This window comes from Oncorhynchus gorbuscha, linkage group LG16, assembly GCF_021184085.1.
Source record: "Oncorhynchus gorbuscha isolate QuinsamMale2020 ecotype Even-year linkage group LG16, OgorEven_v1.0, whole genome shotgun sequence".
Lineage (NCBI taxonomy): Eukaryota > Metazoa > Chordata > Actinopteri > Salmoniformes > Salmonidae > Oncorhynchus > Oncorhynchus gorbuscha.
The window spans coordinates 77,829,498-77,847,714 of NC_060188.1; the positions used below are offsets into that span (position 1 = coordinate 77,829,498).

Below are 18,217 nucleotides of genomic sequence, written 5' to 3' on the forward strand. Positions count from 1 at the left end.
ATCAGAGGCAGCTGTCAATCGTTGTCCCTGATTGAGAACCATATTTAGGTAGCCTGTTTTCGATTGTGTTTTGTGGTTCGTTATTTTCTGTCTAGTGTGTTTTGTCACCTTACAGAACTGTTTCGGTTTAGTTTCTTTCTCTTTGTTATTTTGTTAAGTGTTCTGAGTTTAAATAAATATCATCATGAACACATACCACGCTGCACTTTGGTCCTCACCTCATTCCAACGACGATAGTTACAGGTACGTTTTACAGTAGCCAACTGCTTTACATTACCCCTATTTCTGATTATTTGTCCTGCTTATGTACTGTATAAGGATAATGAAACTGTAAGACTGAAATATTTCTGAACATGCTCACAACCTGCCATTGGGTAGATATCATTTCTTTATATTGTTTTATGCATGTCAATTTATATATTCAAATACTGCATGGGAAATTGTATTCACCATTTACTTTTCTTTCTATTTAGTACTTCAAAAAGCACAGTTTTGAAATGTGTATCTTGTATTTTTTTGCTATTGGATTAAAATGTAGTTAAAATGACTGACTGTTGAGCCTAACATTATCTAATGTGTTGGTGACTAAACAAAATGTGCTCATGGTATTTCACAGAAAACTTTGATATTGCATGAATGACTAAACCCTAATGAATGCACAATCAAAGATTCTGAACATAAGATAGGGGGAATTAAGTTTTATCAGATAAGAGTTTTGTACTCAGTTTTTTTAATATACCACTTACATCTGAAAAATTTGCCAAAGTCAATGAAAAAAAAACGTTAACTGACCCTTGGGCTTTTTCCCTCCAAAACAGTCTCCCTCATTCTTCTTCTTCCCTCCTGATCCTGACCGTGGCACCTGATTGGCTACGGGTTCCTGAAATCGCTCCGCTCCTGGCACCTCTTTGTGGACATGGTAGGAGAGGTTTCTCAGGATACAGACGCAGTTCTCTACTGACTGAGAGAGAGGAGCACAAACAACACAAAGATGCTTATCAAAGACAGAAGATGCATAGAATATAGGGAGGATCTGATTCACACATGTGGTCCAGAATACTTTTGGTTAATGTAACGTAAACTCACCTTGGTCCGTACAATTGCCCTTATTTTAGCGCCCCAAAAACATAATACTTCCAGATCAACTGTAATGTCAATACCATTGTAAAGCACAATTTCTCCCCTTTCCAACAGAATCAATTACATGACCTAAACACTGCCCGTTTCTGCATAATTCAACCAGGGTATTTAAAAAAATTGGCGAGTGGGGAAGTGAAACTAATGCGTGATAGTGAGAAGGAGAGATGTCGTGTAGGAAAATAGCTTTTTTTCACTCGATCTGTCCAACTTATCACCTTATCGCCTCTAAAATGTAAATAGAACACTATAAAGAGTTTATATAATGTGTCATTACATACCTATTTGAAGGTTTGAGTCGAATTTGAGTCAGGTTTTTAGGGCAGCCGCTAAAGTGATCTTAGAAGTAAACAGCGGCTATGAGAATGATGATTGCATGCAATGATGACAAAAAAATGACTAGGTATCCCCCTTACCCCCGTCACTGTCCATTTCTTGTTTTTAAAGGATGAAAAGTGCTACACCTGGTGGAGAGAGATTGTAAGACAAATAGTTGCTTTATGCGTGCTGTACGTTACGACATGACACGTCACAATGTAACGGAGGGTCCATTTTTTTCAACTTTTCTCCAATACTATAGAGCCATTACCATGTCGATCAACGCTTGAATAGAAACCTAGTTCACACCCCCGATTTTGAAGTCAACACAGTTGCTACAGTCCCATTAGTTTTTTTGTAGCCTCGTTTGAATGTTGCGGTTGCGCACATTTGCACAGAATGGGGTGAGTTTACCTTACTGATTCGCACTCCCGCCATAGTGTTTTAGTTGGAATTTACATGTGCTCAACCATGTCTGCGGTCACCTTATTGTCTGTCTCCTTGTTGGCAACCGCTGACTGTAGGGCATGGAGGAGAGCGTCCACCAGCCCCTCACACTCCCTCAGCCTCTGGCGAGCCTCTGCCCCATCTGAGCTCACATTCCTGGGACAACACAGGTCTATTAGTGGAGCGGATTAAGTTAGCATAGCGTCACTATTAGTTAGCATAGCGTCACTATTAGCAAGCTGTCAGTAACTCATTTACCATTACGTTCAATTTAGAAATGTCCTATTAATGGAGCAATAAACCCTCAATTACTCTTGTGTAAGGTTCCATGACCTTGTCATCTATGTAGCTGCTATATTGTACCTGAGACACCCTGAGGTGTTCTTGAACACGGTTGTCCACTCGGTCTCCTGGGGTCTTGAGTGCTCAGTGAGGTCTCTCCTCCAGCCAGAGTGGGGGATGATGACCTCATCAGTCAGCGTCTGGAGCCCGTGATTGATGACCATCATCTTCAGAGGCTCATGGGAGGACAGATTCCACAGGGTTCCTATACGTAAAGTAATATGGATATGTAAGTTACTGTTAGTCAAGTGAGGTGTTTGGGTAATAATCAGGGTGACTCATGACCATTGCAGAGATGTTCGTACAGGAATTCTGTCATAGGCTCACTGTACCTGTGACCAACTCTGTGACCTCCATGTTACTGGACTTCCTCAGCAGTCTGACCAGGGCCGGGATGCCGTCACAGTTCTTGATGGCCACCTTGTTGTGGTGGTCTTTCCCGTAGGAGATGTTCCTCAGGGCTCCACACGCCTTGCGGTGGACCTCGGCTTTAGGGTGGTCCAGGAGGCCCACCAGTACTGGAACCCCCTTTAGCTGCCTGACGTCCTGCTTTATGCGGTCGTTCTCGTAGCACAGGTGCTGCAAGTAGGCGGCGGCGTTGGACTTGACCGGGTCCATGGGGTGGCTGAGCATGGTGATGACCTCACTCAGGTTGGGGTCCCTCCAGCGGGGGTCCTTACGGATGCTGTCCAGGCTGACCATGCTACTGCGCTTGTGGGGGAACTGTAGCATCTGGGCCCTGGACATGGCCTGGAAGAAGGAGATGGGATCCCCATCCACCTGGGACATGAGAGCCTCCTCGTATCCACCTCTGAAAAAATATAAAGGGATGGAGGGGTTAAGTGGGGAGGGGGGGCTGAGACAAGGGAAAGAGAGAGGCCTATATGTAGAGAGAGACAGACAGAAAGCACAGAAAACAATTAGATTTTATTTGTTGAACAATCACTGTTATTTGCTCAGGTGTTTTCTCTGAACAGTTGTGCAAACAGATATTTTATCTTCACAGCCTGAGTTCCTGGTATATGGAGTGAAAGAGAGAGAGCAAAAGATATGGAAAGAGAGACAGAGGTAGAGGGAGGAGAGAGGGTGTCCAGTAGCCTCTGTAAACAGCTCATTCACAGCTTATGAGCTGAGGAAAGTGCTGCTGTCAGTCAGTAATACAGGTGAAACCTTATTTATCGACTGGTGGCAGGCAGCTTCCCCTGATTGATACCACATGCTCCTAAACCGCTGGTCATCTGTCTCGCCCTACTCACCATGTTGACACCACAGGGACTACTGCAGCTAGCAGCTCCTACTGGGGCACACTGCTATGGAATGCAATATGGACATTGGCAGGTTCTAATCCATATTGAGCTGAAATAATGTGTTGAGTTGTATGGTGTGATTCTCTAGTCTCCTCTTTTGGAAATGTGTTCATAAACTACATACAAGCAATTGAATCAGATTCTGAGGGTCAGTATGTATGATGAAGAGTTCTCTCTTCACTGAAAACAGCATTTATGCAGATAATGATAGAGTACATGACTCCTCTTCTATTTGTCAGTAGCAAACATTACACAGAATATGCCCTCATTTTCCGAATGACTACATACACACAGCGAAAATCAATGCCCTGTCTTGAAGAAAGCATTAGCTTTTGTTAAGGGTAAGCTCATTTACAGAGAGGGTATTGATATTTGTGTGGTAAAAATGTAATGTCCTTTTACTATTGTCCATCCTCTGAGTTTAAGTAACTCACCAGTCTTATTAGCTTGGATCTGCTGCTATGGAGTTCTGCTGTCATGCTTGTGCCTAACTAGCTAGCCCATATCCTAACCTGGTTCTGGAAGGTTCCCTCAGGAGCTCCATGGTAGTGATGGGTCTGAGCTGGTGAATTCCACCCAGGGTGTCGTCCCCTGGTCCTTCCCTCTCGGTTTGGTTGGTCAGGCCCACCTTGCCGTAGATGTCCCTGGGGAGGGGCAGGGTGTAGTGACCCCCAGGCTGGGGCTGGTAGTTCCTGGAGGGCCAGTAGGTGTGGAGGGAGCTCTGGTGGACACCACCACGAGACAGGCTGCCATACCCAGCACACATGCCACCACCCAGGCCAGGAAAGGGAGGGTCAGGGAGGGTGTAGGCGCTGTTCTGTCCTTCAGGCTTCTCTGTCTGGGGCTCACTGTTGGTGTTGTTGTAGGGAGGAGGGAGAGTGTTGGTGGTAACAGTGGTTGTGATAGGGGTTGTGAGGGACTCAGAGGAGTGTTGGCCGTTGGTTAGAGGGCTGGGCTTCAGAGATGGGTCGTCTGAAACCAAGGGGATCCGGGGAACCGAGGGAGGCTGCGGGGCTGGGGGAAGCTGAAGGGCGGTGGTGTCTGGAGTGTCTGCTTGGTCATTCCCCAGTTTAACAGCCTTGGGGTCCTGTAGAGAGGAAGTAAAACAGTTCATCTCAGTACATCTGTCAGACTCAGTCTCAATATAGCATCTAATAATGCCATCTCCAGTCCAACCAATGAGACTACATTCTCAACCTGTGCTCGGTGTCTTAAACTATGTTTATCACTATTACGACACCACTAGTACATCTACCAACAAAACTACTACTATAATTATTTTCTCACCAGCAGAGAACACAAAATGGCACAGTTTGATAAACATTTAACTCTCCATTAAACAAAACAAAAATCCCCCACCAGCTCTTGTCTCAAAGGAATGATCCATCATTTTTATTCCAGCAGATTTCTGGCTTTGAGGTGGGCCAGTAAATAAAGAATTCTGTTTGACTGCCAGTGAAATTGTATTTCCCTAGAGTTTAGATTGGACCATGATGAAACAAGCTGAGGTCCAGCTAGTAGTGTTGAGAGCTACAGTAAACTGCAGAAAATGTAAATGACATGTTTGATAGAATAAGGTCAACATATAATCAGTGTTTTATCTTGCACCACTACAAATATGATGTAAATATGTATAAAGTCAGATGACTCAAATAGTCTGACTCAGATGTATAGTACACCACATGGCAAAAAGTATATGGACACTGCTTCAAATGAGTGGATTTGCCTACTTCAGCCACACCCGTTGCTAACAGGTGTTTAAAATTGATCACACAGCCATGCAATCTCCATAGACAAACACTAGCAGTAGAATGGCCCGTACTGAAGAGCTCAGTGACTTTCAACATAGCACCATCATAGGATGCCACTTTTCCAACAAGTCCGTTTTTAACATTTCTGCCCTGCTAGAGCTATCCCGGTCAACTAGAAGTGTTGTCATTGTGAAGTGTAAACATCTAGGAGCAACAACGGCTCAGCTGCGAAGTGGTAGTCCACACAAGCTCACAGAACTGGACCGCTGAGTGCTGAAGCGCGTAGCTCGGTTGCAACACTCACTACCAGTTCCAAACTCCCTCTGGAAGCAACGTCAGCACAAGAACTGTTCATCGGGAGCTTCATGAAATGGGTTTCCATGGCCGAGCAGCCGCACACAAGCCTAAGATCACCATGCGCAATGCCAAGCGTCGGCTGGAGGGGTGTAAAGCTCGCCGCCATTAGACTCTGGAGCAGTGGAAACACATTCTCTGGAGTGATGGATCACGCTCCACCATCTGGCAGTCCGACGGACAAATCTGGTCTTGGCAGACACCAGGAGAACGCTACCTGCCCCAATGTATAGTGCCAACTGTAAAGTTTGGTGTAGGAGGAATAATGGTCTGGAGCTGTTTTTCATGTTTCGGGCTCGGCCCCTTAGTTCCAGTGAAGGGAAATCCTAATGCTACAGCATTCAATGACATTCAAGACGATTCTATGCTTCCAACTTTGTGGCAACAGTTTGGGGAAGGCCCTTTCCTGTTTCAGCATGACAATGCCCCGTGCACATAGTGAGGTCCATACAGAAATATGTCGTCGGGAACGGTGTGGAAGAACTTGACTGGCCTGCACAGAGCCATGACTTCAACCCCATCAAACACCTTTGGGAGGAGTTGTAATGCAGACTGCGAGCCATGCCTAATTGCCCAACAGCAGTGGCCAACCCCACTAATGTTCTTGTGGCTGAATAGTAGCTAGTCCTTGCAGCAATGTTCCAACATCTAGTGGAAAGCCTTCATATAAGAGTGGAGGCTGTTACAGCGGCAAAGGGGGGACCAACTCCATATTAATGCCCATGATTTTGGAATGAGATGTTCTACAAGCAGGTGTCCACATACTTTTGGTCATGTAGTGTATGAATGTGGAAATAGTATCCACTAGCCATTCTCTACACTAGGATAAGCTTTGGGTCCTTCTCTGTTGGCTGCTACTTCCCCAAGAAAAAGTATGTCAGCCTGGCACACACCAGCCTTCAGTTCAAAAAGATATGGTCATTAAATGTACATTCTGTTGAATTGCAATTAGTCTCTGGCGGATGGCTCAGATTAAAATCATGGCTCGCCAGGGCTGCAGATGAAAAACACAGTCCAACAGGAAATGGTTTATTATTGTTTCCCATTGTTCTGGGAGAGTTCTTAATGCACAGAGATAGGGAGTTGTATAGGAGATATGATGAAGGAGTAATCCATGGTTCAGATTACAGTGGAGCAGAGAATGATTACAGTATGATCCTGGGGGAGACGGATGGCTGATTGCTAAATGAGGTAATTAAAGCAAGCACTGTATAGGGGATATGGGTGATAAATGAGGTGATTAAAGTAAGCATTATATAGGGGATATGGGTGATAAATGAGGTGATTAAAGTAAGCATTACATAGGGGATATGGGTGATAAATGAAGAAATTAAAGTAAGCATTATATAGGGGATATGGGTGATAAATTAAGAACTTAAAGTAAGCATTATATAGGGGATATGGGTGATAAATGAAGAAATTAAAGTAAGCATTATATAGGGGATATGGGTGATAAATTAAGAACTTAAAGTAAGCATTATATAGGGGATATGGGTGATAAATGAAGAAATTAAAGTAAGCATTATATAGGGGATATGGGTGATAAATGAAGAACTTAAAGTAAGCATTATATAGGGGATATGGGTGATAAATTAAGAACTTAAAGTAAGCATTATATAGGGGATATGGGTGATAAATTAAGAACTTAAAGTAAGCATTATATAGGGGATATGGGTGATAAATGAAGAACTTAAAGTAAGCATTATATAGGGGATATGGGTGATAAATGAAGAACTTAAAGTAAGCATTATATATGAAGGGGATATGGGTGATAAATTAAGAACTTAAAGTAAGCATTATATAGGGGATATGGGTGATAAATTAAGAACTTAAAGTAAGCATTATATAGGGGATATGGGTGATAAATTAAGAAATTAAAGTAAGCATTATATAGGGGATATGGGTGATAAATTAAGAACTTAAAGTAAGCATTATATAGGGGATATGGGTGATAAATTAAGAAATTAAAGTAAACATTATATAGGGGATATGGGTGATAAATTAAGAACTTAAAGTAAGCATCATATAGGGGATATGGGTGATAAATTAAGAACTTAAAGTAAGCATTATATAGGGGATATGGGTGATAAATTAAGAAATTAAAGTAAGCATTATATAGGGGATATGGGTGATAAATTAAGAACTTAAAGTAAGCATTATATAGGGGATATGGGTGATAAATGAAGTCATTAGAGTAAGCATTATATAGGGGATATGGGTGATAAATGAAGAAATTAAAGTAAGCACTATATAGGGGATATGGGTGATAAATGAAGTCATTATTAAAGTAAGCACTATATAGGGGATATGGGTGATAAATTAAGTAATTATTAAAGTAAGCACTATATAGGGGATATGGGTGATAAATTAAGTCATTATTAAAGTAAGCACTATATAGGGGATATGGGTGATAAATTAAGTCATTATTAAAGTAAGCACTATATAGGGGATATGGGTGATAAATTAAGTCATTATATTAAGCATTATATAGGGGATAAAGACCTCTGCCTCTGAGTATTGTGTCTCTGTAGTGGAACTGCCATTGGTGGAGGTGACCACGGAGGTGTTGGAGGTGGGTGTGTCCAGGTCATCATCTGCAGGCAATGGATGCTCCCCCGGGGGCTCCTTGGGCTCCAGGATCATGCCCCCCAGTGAGGAGGGCCCCTCTGGGATCTGCTCCTACACAACAGGAGAAAGAGTTAGCCACACACTCAGACTCCTACACAACAGACATGGCACGCACAGCAAAGAGAAGAGATTTAGTTAGAGACGTCCTACTCCTACAGACCAAGTGCAGAAGAGAAAGTTTCACAGAGAGAGAAAGGGCCCAGTACCCTTTGTAAAGAGAGGGAGAAATAAAGACATGAACTAAAGGTGACAGGCCCGGTGAGAGCCGGAGAGGGTATTATCTAAATGTGAGAATGAGCTCCACCTGTTTAATTAAAGTGCGGTGGTTTGATTTCTCCTGAGACCCTCTCGCCCCGTGGACCAATCTGCTACTGCCATTCTGCTGACCTTTCACTTCCCCTGCTGACTGCTCGCAATTGTTCATTTTTAAGCCCTCGCTTTCAAACACCCACCTCACTGTATAGGCTATAGAGCAAGGCCATAAAACTATTCAGAATTTCCACACTGATGTGTGGCCATGTATGGGGAATGGAAAAGAGTAGAGAAGACTGTAGTAATCAGGGTTGGCACTAGCCCACCAACTCGTGGGCAAAACATTTTAGTGGCCCCCCTCTTGACGTAAAAAAATGACATTTTCAAGTTAATTTCCTGCAATTCTACACATTTTGTCATGGAGTGGAGAGACATTTTTGCCATTTTAAAGCTACATTTCTCCATTACTTATGCCATGTTAATATGATATCTGAGTGAGAGTAACTAAGAAAATCAATGGGGCCCCCTGGAGGTCAGGGCCCCTGGACACATGGCCTCCGTGCCATGATTACTACAAGTTTAGATAGTTGGGTAGACTACCTTACCAATCAAAAAATAGCTGACATGAGCTAATTGAGTGACTGACATAACAAGAGGAACTGCTGATGAACAACCATTTTTTTATTGCACCTTGTGAATTCTATTATTCTTTTTTTACCCCCATTTGGTAGTTACAGTCTTGTCCCACCACTCACTGCCATGCGTCCTCCGAAACATGACCCTGCCAAGCCACACTGCTCGCTTAACCCGGAAGCCAGCCCCACCAATGTATCAAACGAATCACCATGCAACTAGTGATATGAATCAGTGTGCATGCACCCGGCCTGCCACAAGGAGTTTCCAGAGCGCAATGGGACAAGGTCATCCTGGCTGGCCAAACCCTCCCCTAACCCGGACGACTCTGTGCCAATTGTACACCACTTCATGGGTCTCCAGGTTGCGGCCGGCTGTGACACAGTCCGAGATCGAACCCAGATCTGTAGTGACGCCTATAGCACTGTGATGCAGTGCCTTAGAACGCTGCGCCACTCAGTAGGCCATATTCTACTATTCTAACGCTCAACAGTAAGTTGAGTCCCCGACTGAGTTCCTAAACTGGTCGGGGGCCCCCTAGCAGCCGGGGGCCCTAGCCAACCCCCTATGTCACTTGTGCCTAGGGCTGGCCCGGGTAGTAATTGTGGAGCTTCAGATGCTGATAGAGTTGATGTGTTAAAAGATTAATGAGGAGAAATGTTTTGGCATAATTACTGAGATATAACAATGTCCTGCCTTTAATCAGTCCTTTCCATCCAGCAGCTAGCCTTAGGCATACAGGGTCATTTAGTTATGTATGCTTATTTACTTCAAGAAGAAGCTAACACACTGGTTTAACAACGTTATTTCCACGTCATTTCAACTAAATAACGTTGAACCAACGTGGAATAGATCTGTGCCCAGTGGGATTGTAGTTTTCCCCAAAACAAGGATTTATTAAATATACAACATAAACACTTAAAATGTGTCTATAAATAGACTAAAGAGACATAAAATAAGAACATAATGATCCATAATAAATGTTTCTATGTTTTTGCTTAATACTCTTTAGACAAGGACAATTCGGTTTTGATTACATACTAAAGACCAAGAGTGTCTGAATCTGAGATCTTAGTCAATAGGATCATCATTAGAACCGCATTCACCACGGGGGAGAATTTAGATTTATGTGCCAATATCTGTTGCAAACCAGCAGATAATCTGTCAACATAAAATTTACTGCATCATATCTCACCATACTAAATGAAAGTGCTCTCAATCCGACTGTGCAGAAACAAATGAGAATACCAGGTTGCTTGTCTTATTGAAACATACTAGAACTGAATTCAGGGGTATTCCAACTTCATTGAGCAATATGTAAAATAGTCCACATAAAATCCAAAGGTTTAATAGTAGGGGCCTGAATGTAAAATAGTCCACAGAATGTGGAGCAGGAGGTATAATAATAATGGATAACTCATTAATGCAATGGGAGAGCTCGATTCACTCGCAGCCTCCATTTTCCAAACATACAATGTCAAACATGAGAGCCCTCATCTTCATGCAAATACATTTGTCAGAGTAGAGAGAGAAGGAGAGATGAAAGCCCAATGGTTGTCACACAGCAGAGAGAGAAAGAGAGAGCGAGAGAAAGAGAGAGCGAGAGCGAAAGAAAGAGAGAGCGAAAGAAAGAGAGAGCGAGAGAAAGAGAGAGCGAGAGAAAGAGAGAGAGAGCGAGAGAAAGAGAGAGAGAGCGAAAGAGAGGAAAGGGCAGAAGATGATGCAGGCTTAAACAGCCTTGGAGGGATGAATGACTGGAGGTATTGCAAAGCAGAGGTAAATGAATAGCTGCGTGGCTAGAATAGGCAGGGTATCTCTGTTCTCTAAAAGAAGGCTTGATGGAGGGCTTGAGCGATGGTAATAGGGTTTGAAAGCGGGATAGAGGGATAGATAGTGAGGTTAGGGACTTGTGAAAAAGAATCACACCTGGCCCTGTTTTTAGATTAGACTTCCAACAAATCTTTCAGACACTGTGCAGCGATACCTCCATTTGACCAGCCATCACTTATCATCAAACACTCAAAGCACTCATCCATCCATAGAACACTGTTCAACTACCCTCGTATCTTTTCCTCCATCACATCAAATAAATATCCTCATATTCCTTAATCTACAGCCTGTATTTGCTGTTTACCAATAAGATGAATTAGATAGATGTTAGAGGCACTGAAGCAGGGGACAAAGTGACACGATTAGTGTCTTGTTACATTCAGCTGTCCAATGGGGGCTGACTGCACAACAGTATAGCGGAAAGGCCCACAGTCTGATCTTCTGCTAAGTGAGTTCAGATTTAGTCGCCGGGTCAAGGGCACTTCAGACGCAAGCCACATTTAATACTCACAAGCTAATTTTGATAGATGAATCATGCTGCCCTCTATCCAGGTATTAATGCAGATCAGAGGAGAAACTGTGATCCTGTTGGAATTAACACTGACAATGCAGTCAATTTGTGTTCATCAGATAGAGGAGAGAGGAATGTGTATTGCTCCAGTACTTGATGTCAAATGAGCGTGTGCTCAAAATGTATGTAGATACAGTAATCATCTGTCATAATAGATCTACTCCCAGGGTTCATAATTAGACAGGATCAGAGCAAGAAGTTACTTGTTTTTGTGCGGTAACGCAGTCAAGTTGCGGGAGGAAAACATTTTCTGTCCACATTACACAAACACAGCATTGTCCAATCTCCCAGCACAGCGATGCGTAAGCCATTTATGAAATTCTCTTATCCAGAGCAATTAGGGTTAAGTGCCTTGCTCAAGGGTACAATGACAGATTATTGGAGATTCAAACAAGCAATCTTTTGGTTACTAGCCCAACACACCTAATTGCTAGGTGATCTGCCGCCATTAGGATTTCCCATCTTATTCACTGCGGTGCCAAGACTAATTACCATTGAAAATGAGGACAGGACACCTCTCATCCCTTGTGTTTGTCTGTGCAGGATGCAGGAAACAGGAAGCAGGTGGCAGGAAGCCCCCTGGTGCACAAACAATTAAATACTGCATGGTCATATTTAATGTCATTCTAACTTGCAGTTTCTGGCTGGCCAACCTGGTCTCAGAGCATTTTGTATTATTCTGTATGTTAATCCAAGACACTGTTATGTTTGGTATGGTTACATAAAACAGATAAAAACGGCTGCATGGGACCTTCTACTTAAGGCAATACCAAAAGTAGGTTGGTTGGTCGGGATGGATGGGTGGACATATAACCTGAACATCTAGCAACCCGGGGTGGATGGGTGGGTGTATAACACAAATGTCTAGCAACCCAAAGGTTATAAGTTCAAATCTCATCACGGGCAACTTTAGCTAATTAGCAACTTTACAACTAGATAGCATGTTACCTAACCTTAACCCTTTTACCTTCCCCTAACCATAACTTTAACCCCTTAACCTAACTGCTAAACTTAACCCTAACGTTAACGAGCTAGCTAGAATCCGTAACATAACACAAAGTCGTAACATATTGTACGTTTCACAAATTCATAACATGTAATACCAATAATTTACAACATATCATATGAAATAGGTGATGGACATCCATACGAAACGTAACATATCATATTAAATGGAGTGTCTCGAATTTACATTCAGAATAATACAAAATTCTCTGAGACCAGGTTGGGCTGGCTGTGTGCTGGGTGGTTGGCTGGCTGGCTGGTGGTGTGTTGGGTGGTTGGCTGGCTGGCTGGCGGTGTGCTGGGTGGTTGGCTGGCTGGCTGGTGGTGTGCTGGGTGGTTGGCTGGCTGGCTGGCTGGCTGGCTGGTTGGCTGGCTGGCTGGCGGTGTGCTGGGTGGTTGGCTGGCTGGCTGGCGGTGTGCTGGGTGGTTGGCTGGCTGGCTGGCGGTGTGCTGGGTGGTTGGCTGGCTGGCTGGCGGTGTGTTGGATGGTTGGCTGGCTGGCGGTGTGCTGGGTGTAAAAGCGTATGAAGCAGCAGCAGCACATTCCCCTGTGGGTGGTTATCACTCAGCCTCCTCTCATAATGTTACCATGATTAACAGCCTCTCCATATGGCCTGCAGTATACACACTGAGCAGAGGTGTTAACAGCATGTCCCTGCGCACACACGAGGAATGGGAAACTGCAACACACTGATCTGAGAGGAGAAAATAATGCTTTCCCCTTCATGAAACAAGCATAGCATACAGAATACAGCGCAGCTGCGGATGGGGCTCCTGTAGGGAAAGCATCAGAGGGAAAATAGGGAGGCTAGAGAGGAGAAAACAAATACTAAATCAAAACACTTACCCCTTTCACCTCTGCAGGCATTGCCAAATCCCTTTGATTAGCTTCCCCAACAAATGATGGACAGAATCAGTCCTCTGTGAGATGAGACCACTGCGTCTGTTTCCCCCCTTCTGCTATTTTCTGCCTTGACTTTCCCTGCGAGTGTGGAGGCAGTTCAGACATGAGCAACCATCCTTCCTCCCGGGCTCTCAATAACGCACATACGCGCGCAGGCACATGCACACGCTCTCTCTCTCTCTCTCTCTCTCTCTCTCTCTCTCTCTCTCTCTCTCTCTCTCTCTCTCTCTCTCTCTCTCTCTCTCTCTCTCTCTCTCTCTCTCTCTCTCTCTCTCTCTCTCTCTCTCACACACACACACACAGACACACACATATGGACACACTGGCACACACTCTCTCACACATTCACACAGTGGGCTCAGATGAATGCTGCACTTTCCCTTGTGAAAGAGATGCTGAATCAACAACAAAAAGGCAACCTCATCACTACACAACCCTCTCTGTTGTCATAGAAACAAACAGCTGTATCCAAGTTCTGGGTTAGTAGCAAGATGGTGGTTAAATCACACCAAAAGAAACACTGCTAAATACTGCTATATAAACGCTGATTACATAGTTGTAAAGACCAGTAATCTGTATGCTCTGTATACTCTCTCGCCCAAGCAGAGAGAAACAGTGAAACACACACACACACACATTTCCCTCTGGGCTGACAAACAGATGCAGCTGGAGCAAAGAGAAGGCTGCACTAGCCCAGCCCTGTCACCCACGTGCAGGACAGACCGAGGGAGGGATATAAGGAAAAAGGGGCTGGAGGGAGAGAAGGATGGAGGAATGGAGGAGAGGAGGAGAGGAAGGACACTCTGGGTACAGCAGGAAAAGAGAGCCCCGCATACTGAGATAACAGCCTCCAGTAAAACTAGACATTTGCATGTAATTAAATGATACAACATTACATTTGAATATTAAACCCACTCATCTAAAGAGACACTAAAATCCTATAGTGCTCTGTGAAAACATACCTTGCACCATAGAGTGATGTAAGCTCCAACTCATGGTCAATGAAATGCAAATGCAAAACAGAAAGCTACACATAGTGAACAAAATATGTTTGTCATTGATTTGAATATTACAGTAATATGATTCTTTAAATGTAACCTTTATTTAACTAGGCAGTAATAGGATGGCTTAAAGGTCCAATGCAGCCATTTTTTATCTCAATATCAAATAACTTCTTGATATCTATTAAGTACCTTGGGCCTCCCGAGTGGCGCAGTGGTCTAAGGCACTGCATCGCAGCGCTAGCGGCGTCACTGCAGATCTGGGTTTGATACCAGGCATGAGGCAGCGCACAACTGGCCCAGTGTCATCTGGTGTTAGGTGAGGGTTTGGCTGGCTGGGGTGTCTTTGTCCCATCGTGCTCTAATGACTCCTGTGGCGTGCCGGGTACATACACAGTCGCCAGGTGTCCAGTGTTTCCTCTGACACATTGGTGCAGTTGGCTTCTGGGCTAAGCGAGCAGTGTGTCAAGAAGCAGTGCAGCTTGGATTTTGGGGAACACATGGCTCTCAACCATCGCCTCTCCTGAGTCAATACAGGAGTTGCAGCGATGGGACATGTCACGCCTTGACCATAGAGAGCTGTTTATTCTCTATGTTGGTTAGGTCGGGGTGTGATTAAGGGTGGGTTATTTAGGGGAATTAGATATCTATGTTGGCCTGGTATGGTTCCCAATCAGATGCAGCTGTTTATCTTTGTCTCTGATTGGGGATCATATTTAGGTAGCCATTTCCCCATTGTGATTTGTGGCATCTTGACTATGTTTTTGTGTAGCTGCCTGTGAGCAACCCAGAACGTCATGTTTATTTTTTTCTTCTGTTTTGCTTGGTGAGTTTATCCTTTATTAATCATGTGGAATTCTATGCACGCTGCGCCTTGGTCCAATCATTATAACGATCGTGACAGGACAAGATTGTAACTACCAATTGGATATCATGAAAAAGTACAACAAAAAATAAAAACATTTTTAAAGCACCTTACTGTGATTGCTTTAAATTAAAATGGTCAAAAATAGCCAATAATAGCTTCTTAGCAAAGAGCAATTTCTCAAGCTAGAATCTTGCTAGAACTGTCTAGGAGTGGTCTGAGTGGGGAGGGGAAAAGTGACAACTAGTTGTTTTTGGCAGAGAGGTTTGGAGCTCTCTTTCTTATTGGTCTATTAACTAATTTATCGCCTGGTGATGTCACCAAGTAGGCCAAAACTCCATTCAACCAAAACAGGCTGAATATATCCGGCAGTCTTTTCATACAGCCCTTGCACTATCATCATCATTTTCACAATTTCACAGTAATATTCCAACCTCATAGTGTGGAAATATATATACAACAGAGGAAAAATCACATGTTTGACTGCACTGGGCCTTTAAGAATTGTTTTAATTTTTTAATTTCACCTTTATTTAACCATGTAGGCCAGTTGAGAACAAGTTCTCATTTACAACTGCGACCTGGCCAAGATAAAGCAAAGCAGTGCAACACAAACAGCATAGAGTTACACATGGAATAAACAAACGTACAGTCAATAACACAATAGAAAATAATCTATATACAGTGTGTGCAAATGAGGTAAGATTAGGGAGGTTGTCACGACTCCGACCGAAGGTGGCCACTGATTCTTTTCTCCCCCTCCTTATGTGTTTATTGAGTAGACTTGTTTTGAGTTGTTTATAATTAGTGAGGCTTTATTAGTCAGCCGGGCCCGCCTGGTTCTTTGTGCGGGATTGATTATTGTAACCCTGGTTGTAACTGACAGTTAGACTTACAGGTTATGTCGTTGTCTTTTGTTTCAATTGTTTATGTGTCCGCTGTGCTGGGGAAACGATAATACAAGTGGAACTACGTAGCTAATACTGTTGTAACGGGGATCCTTATTGTAGCAACACACTTTTGGAGGGAAGGCAATCCTGCGCTGCGTTAGCTAAGTTTTCATGTCATCGGGTGTAGTTCATAAAGGTTGAATAGTGTATGTTAGGATGAAGTGTGAATTCATGCCAGGAATAATAAGTGTGAAGTTTGATTTCCTCCCTTCTGTAATAAGCAGCCAATGAGGTATTTGTTCCTTTATTCATGTGTTAATCTGAACCTGTTATAACGCCGGTTAAACTGTTATGTATGTAAGCACTTCAGAGTTATACCAAGCTAATAAGTCACTCGTAAGATAAGGTTGTAAGAGTGTGCTTAACTGTAATTTTCATTTACTTTATAGTTCTCACGGAAGGTGATAATTCTGACTAAAACTACAGAATAAAGCCGCCAGTTAAAATCAAGGAACGGTTGTGCTCGTGGTTACTGAAGGGAGCTACACTGGTGTTTGCATTAGATGTACATGTTTGTGTATTTAGTGCTCGACTGTTTTCGTTTCCCTGTGTCTGGGGCATTTGGTTTGAGCACCTGTAAGTTGGGTGACCGTAGTTCACCGTGTGTGCATTTAAAAAAAAGCACTTTATGGAACTCTGCTTTCCTGCGCCTGATTTCACCCTCATGACACCCAGGACCTTACAGAGGTAAAGCAATAAATAGGCCGTAGTGGCGAAGTAATTTCAATTTAGCAATTAAACACTGGAGTGACAGATGTGCAGAAGAAGAGATACTGGGGTGCAAAGGAACAAAAAATAAATAACAATATGGGGATGAGGTTGTTGGATGAGCTATTTACAGATGGGCTATGTACAGGTGCAATGATCTGTGAGCTGCTCTGACAGATGATGCTTAAAGTTAGTGAGGGAGATATGAGTCTCCAGCTTCAGTGGTTTTTGCAATTCGTTCCAGTCATTGGCAGCAGAGAACTGAAGGAAAGGCGGCCAAAGTAAGAATTGGCTTTGGGGGTGACCAGTGAGATATACCTGCTGGAGCATGTGATATTGGTGGGTGCTGCTATGGTGACCAGTGAGCTGAGATAAGACGTGACTTTACCTAGCAAAGACTTATAGATGACCTGGAGCCAGTGGGTCTGGCGACGAATATGAAGCGAGGGCCAGCCAACGAGAGCATACAGGTCGCAGTGGTGGGTAATATATGGGGCTTTGGTGACAAAACGGATGGCACTGTGATAGACTGCATCCAATTTGCTGAGTAGAGTGTTGGAGGCTATTTTGTAAATGACATCGCCGAAGTCACGGATCGGTAGGATAGTCAGTTTTACGGGGGTATGTTTGGCAGCATGAGTGAGGGAGGCCTTGTTGTGAAATAGGAAGCCGATTCTAGATTTAATTTTGGATTGGAGATACTTAATGTGAGTCTGGAAGGAGAGTTTACAGTCTAACCAGACACCTAGGTATTTGTAGTTGTCCACATATTCTAAGTCAGAACCATCCAGAGTAGTGATGTTGGACGGGCGGGCAGGTGCTGTCAGCGATCGGTTGAAGAGCATGCATTTAGTTTTGCTTGCATTTAAGAGCAGTTAGATGCCATGGGAGGAGAGTTGTATGGCATTGAAGCTCGTCTGGAGGTAAGTTAACACAGTGTCCAAAGAAGGGCCAGAAGTATACAGAATGGTGTGGTCTGCATAGAGGTGGATCAGAGAATCATCAGCAGCAAGAGCGACCTCATTGATGTATACAGAGAAAAGAGCCGGCCCGAGAATTAAACCCTGTGGCACCCCCATAGAGACTGCCAGAGGTCTGGACAACAGGCCCTCCGATTTGACACACTGAACTCTATCTGAGAAGTAGTTGGTGAACCAGGCGAGACAGTCATTTGAGAAACCAAGGCTTTTGAGTCTGCCGATAAGAATGTGGTGA

The 18,217-nt window shown here is 43.6% G+C and overlaps 1 protein-coding gene across 6 annotated transcripts in view; it reads right to left on the reverse strand.

Annotated features, from left to right (window-relative positions):
• Positions 1–13,656, reverse strand: part of LOC123998628 (armadillo repeat protein deleted in velo-cardio-facial syndrome-like) — a 28,494-nt gene extending 14,838 nt beyond the window's left edge. The window contains exons 1-8 of one of the 6 annotated variants that reach the window (XM_046303680.1): positions 13,423–13,656; positions 11,511–11,584; positions 8,159–8,335; positions 4,064–4,638; positions 2,577–3,124; positions 2,266–2,449; positions 1,941–2,058; positions 793–961 (exon numbers count right to left, since the gene is read on the reverse strand). In XM_046303680.1, the coding sequence (XP_046159636.1) occupies positions 793–961; positions 1,941–2,058; positions 2,266–2,449; positions 2,577–3,124; positions 4,064–4,638; positions 8,159–8,299 (1,735 nt within the window). In that variant the 5' untranslated portion in view covers positions 8,300–8,335; positions 11,511–11,584; positions 13,423–13,656. Of the gene's footprint in view, positions 1–792; positions 962–1,940; positions 2,059–2,265; positions 2,450–2,576; positions 3,125–4,063; positions 4,639–8,158; positions 8,336–11,510; positions 11,600–12,062; positions 12,239–13,422 lie in introns of those variants that run through there. The other 5 variants (XM_046303679.1, XM_046303676.1, XM_046303678.1 and 2 more) reach the window with 5 other exon arrangements.
• Between the last annotated feature and the right edge of the window lie 4,561 nt (positions 13,657–18,217).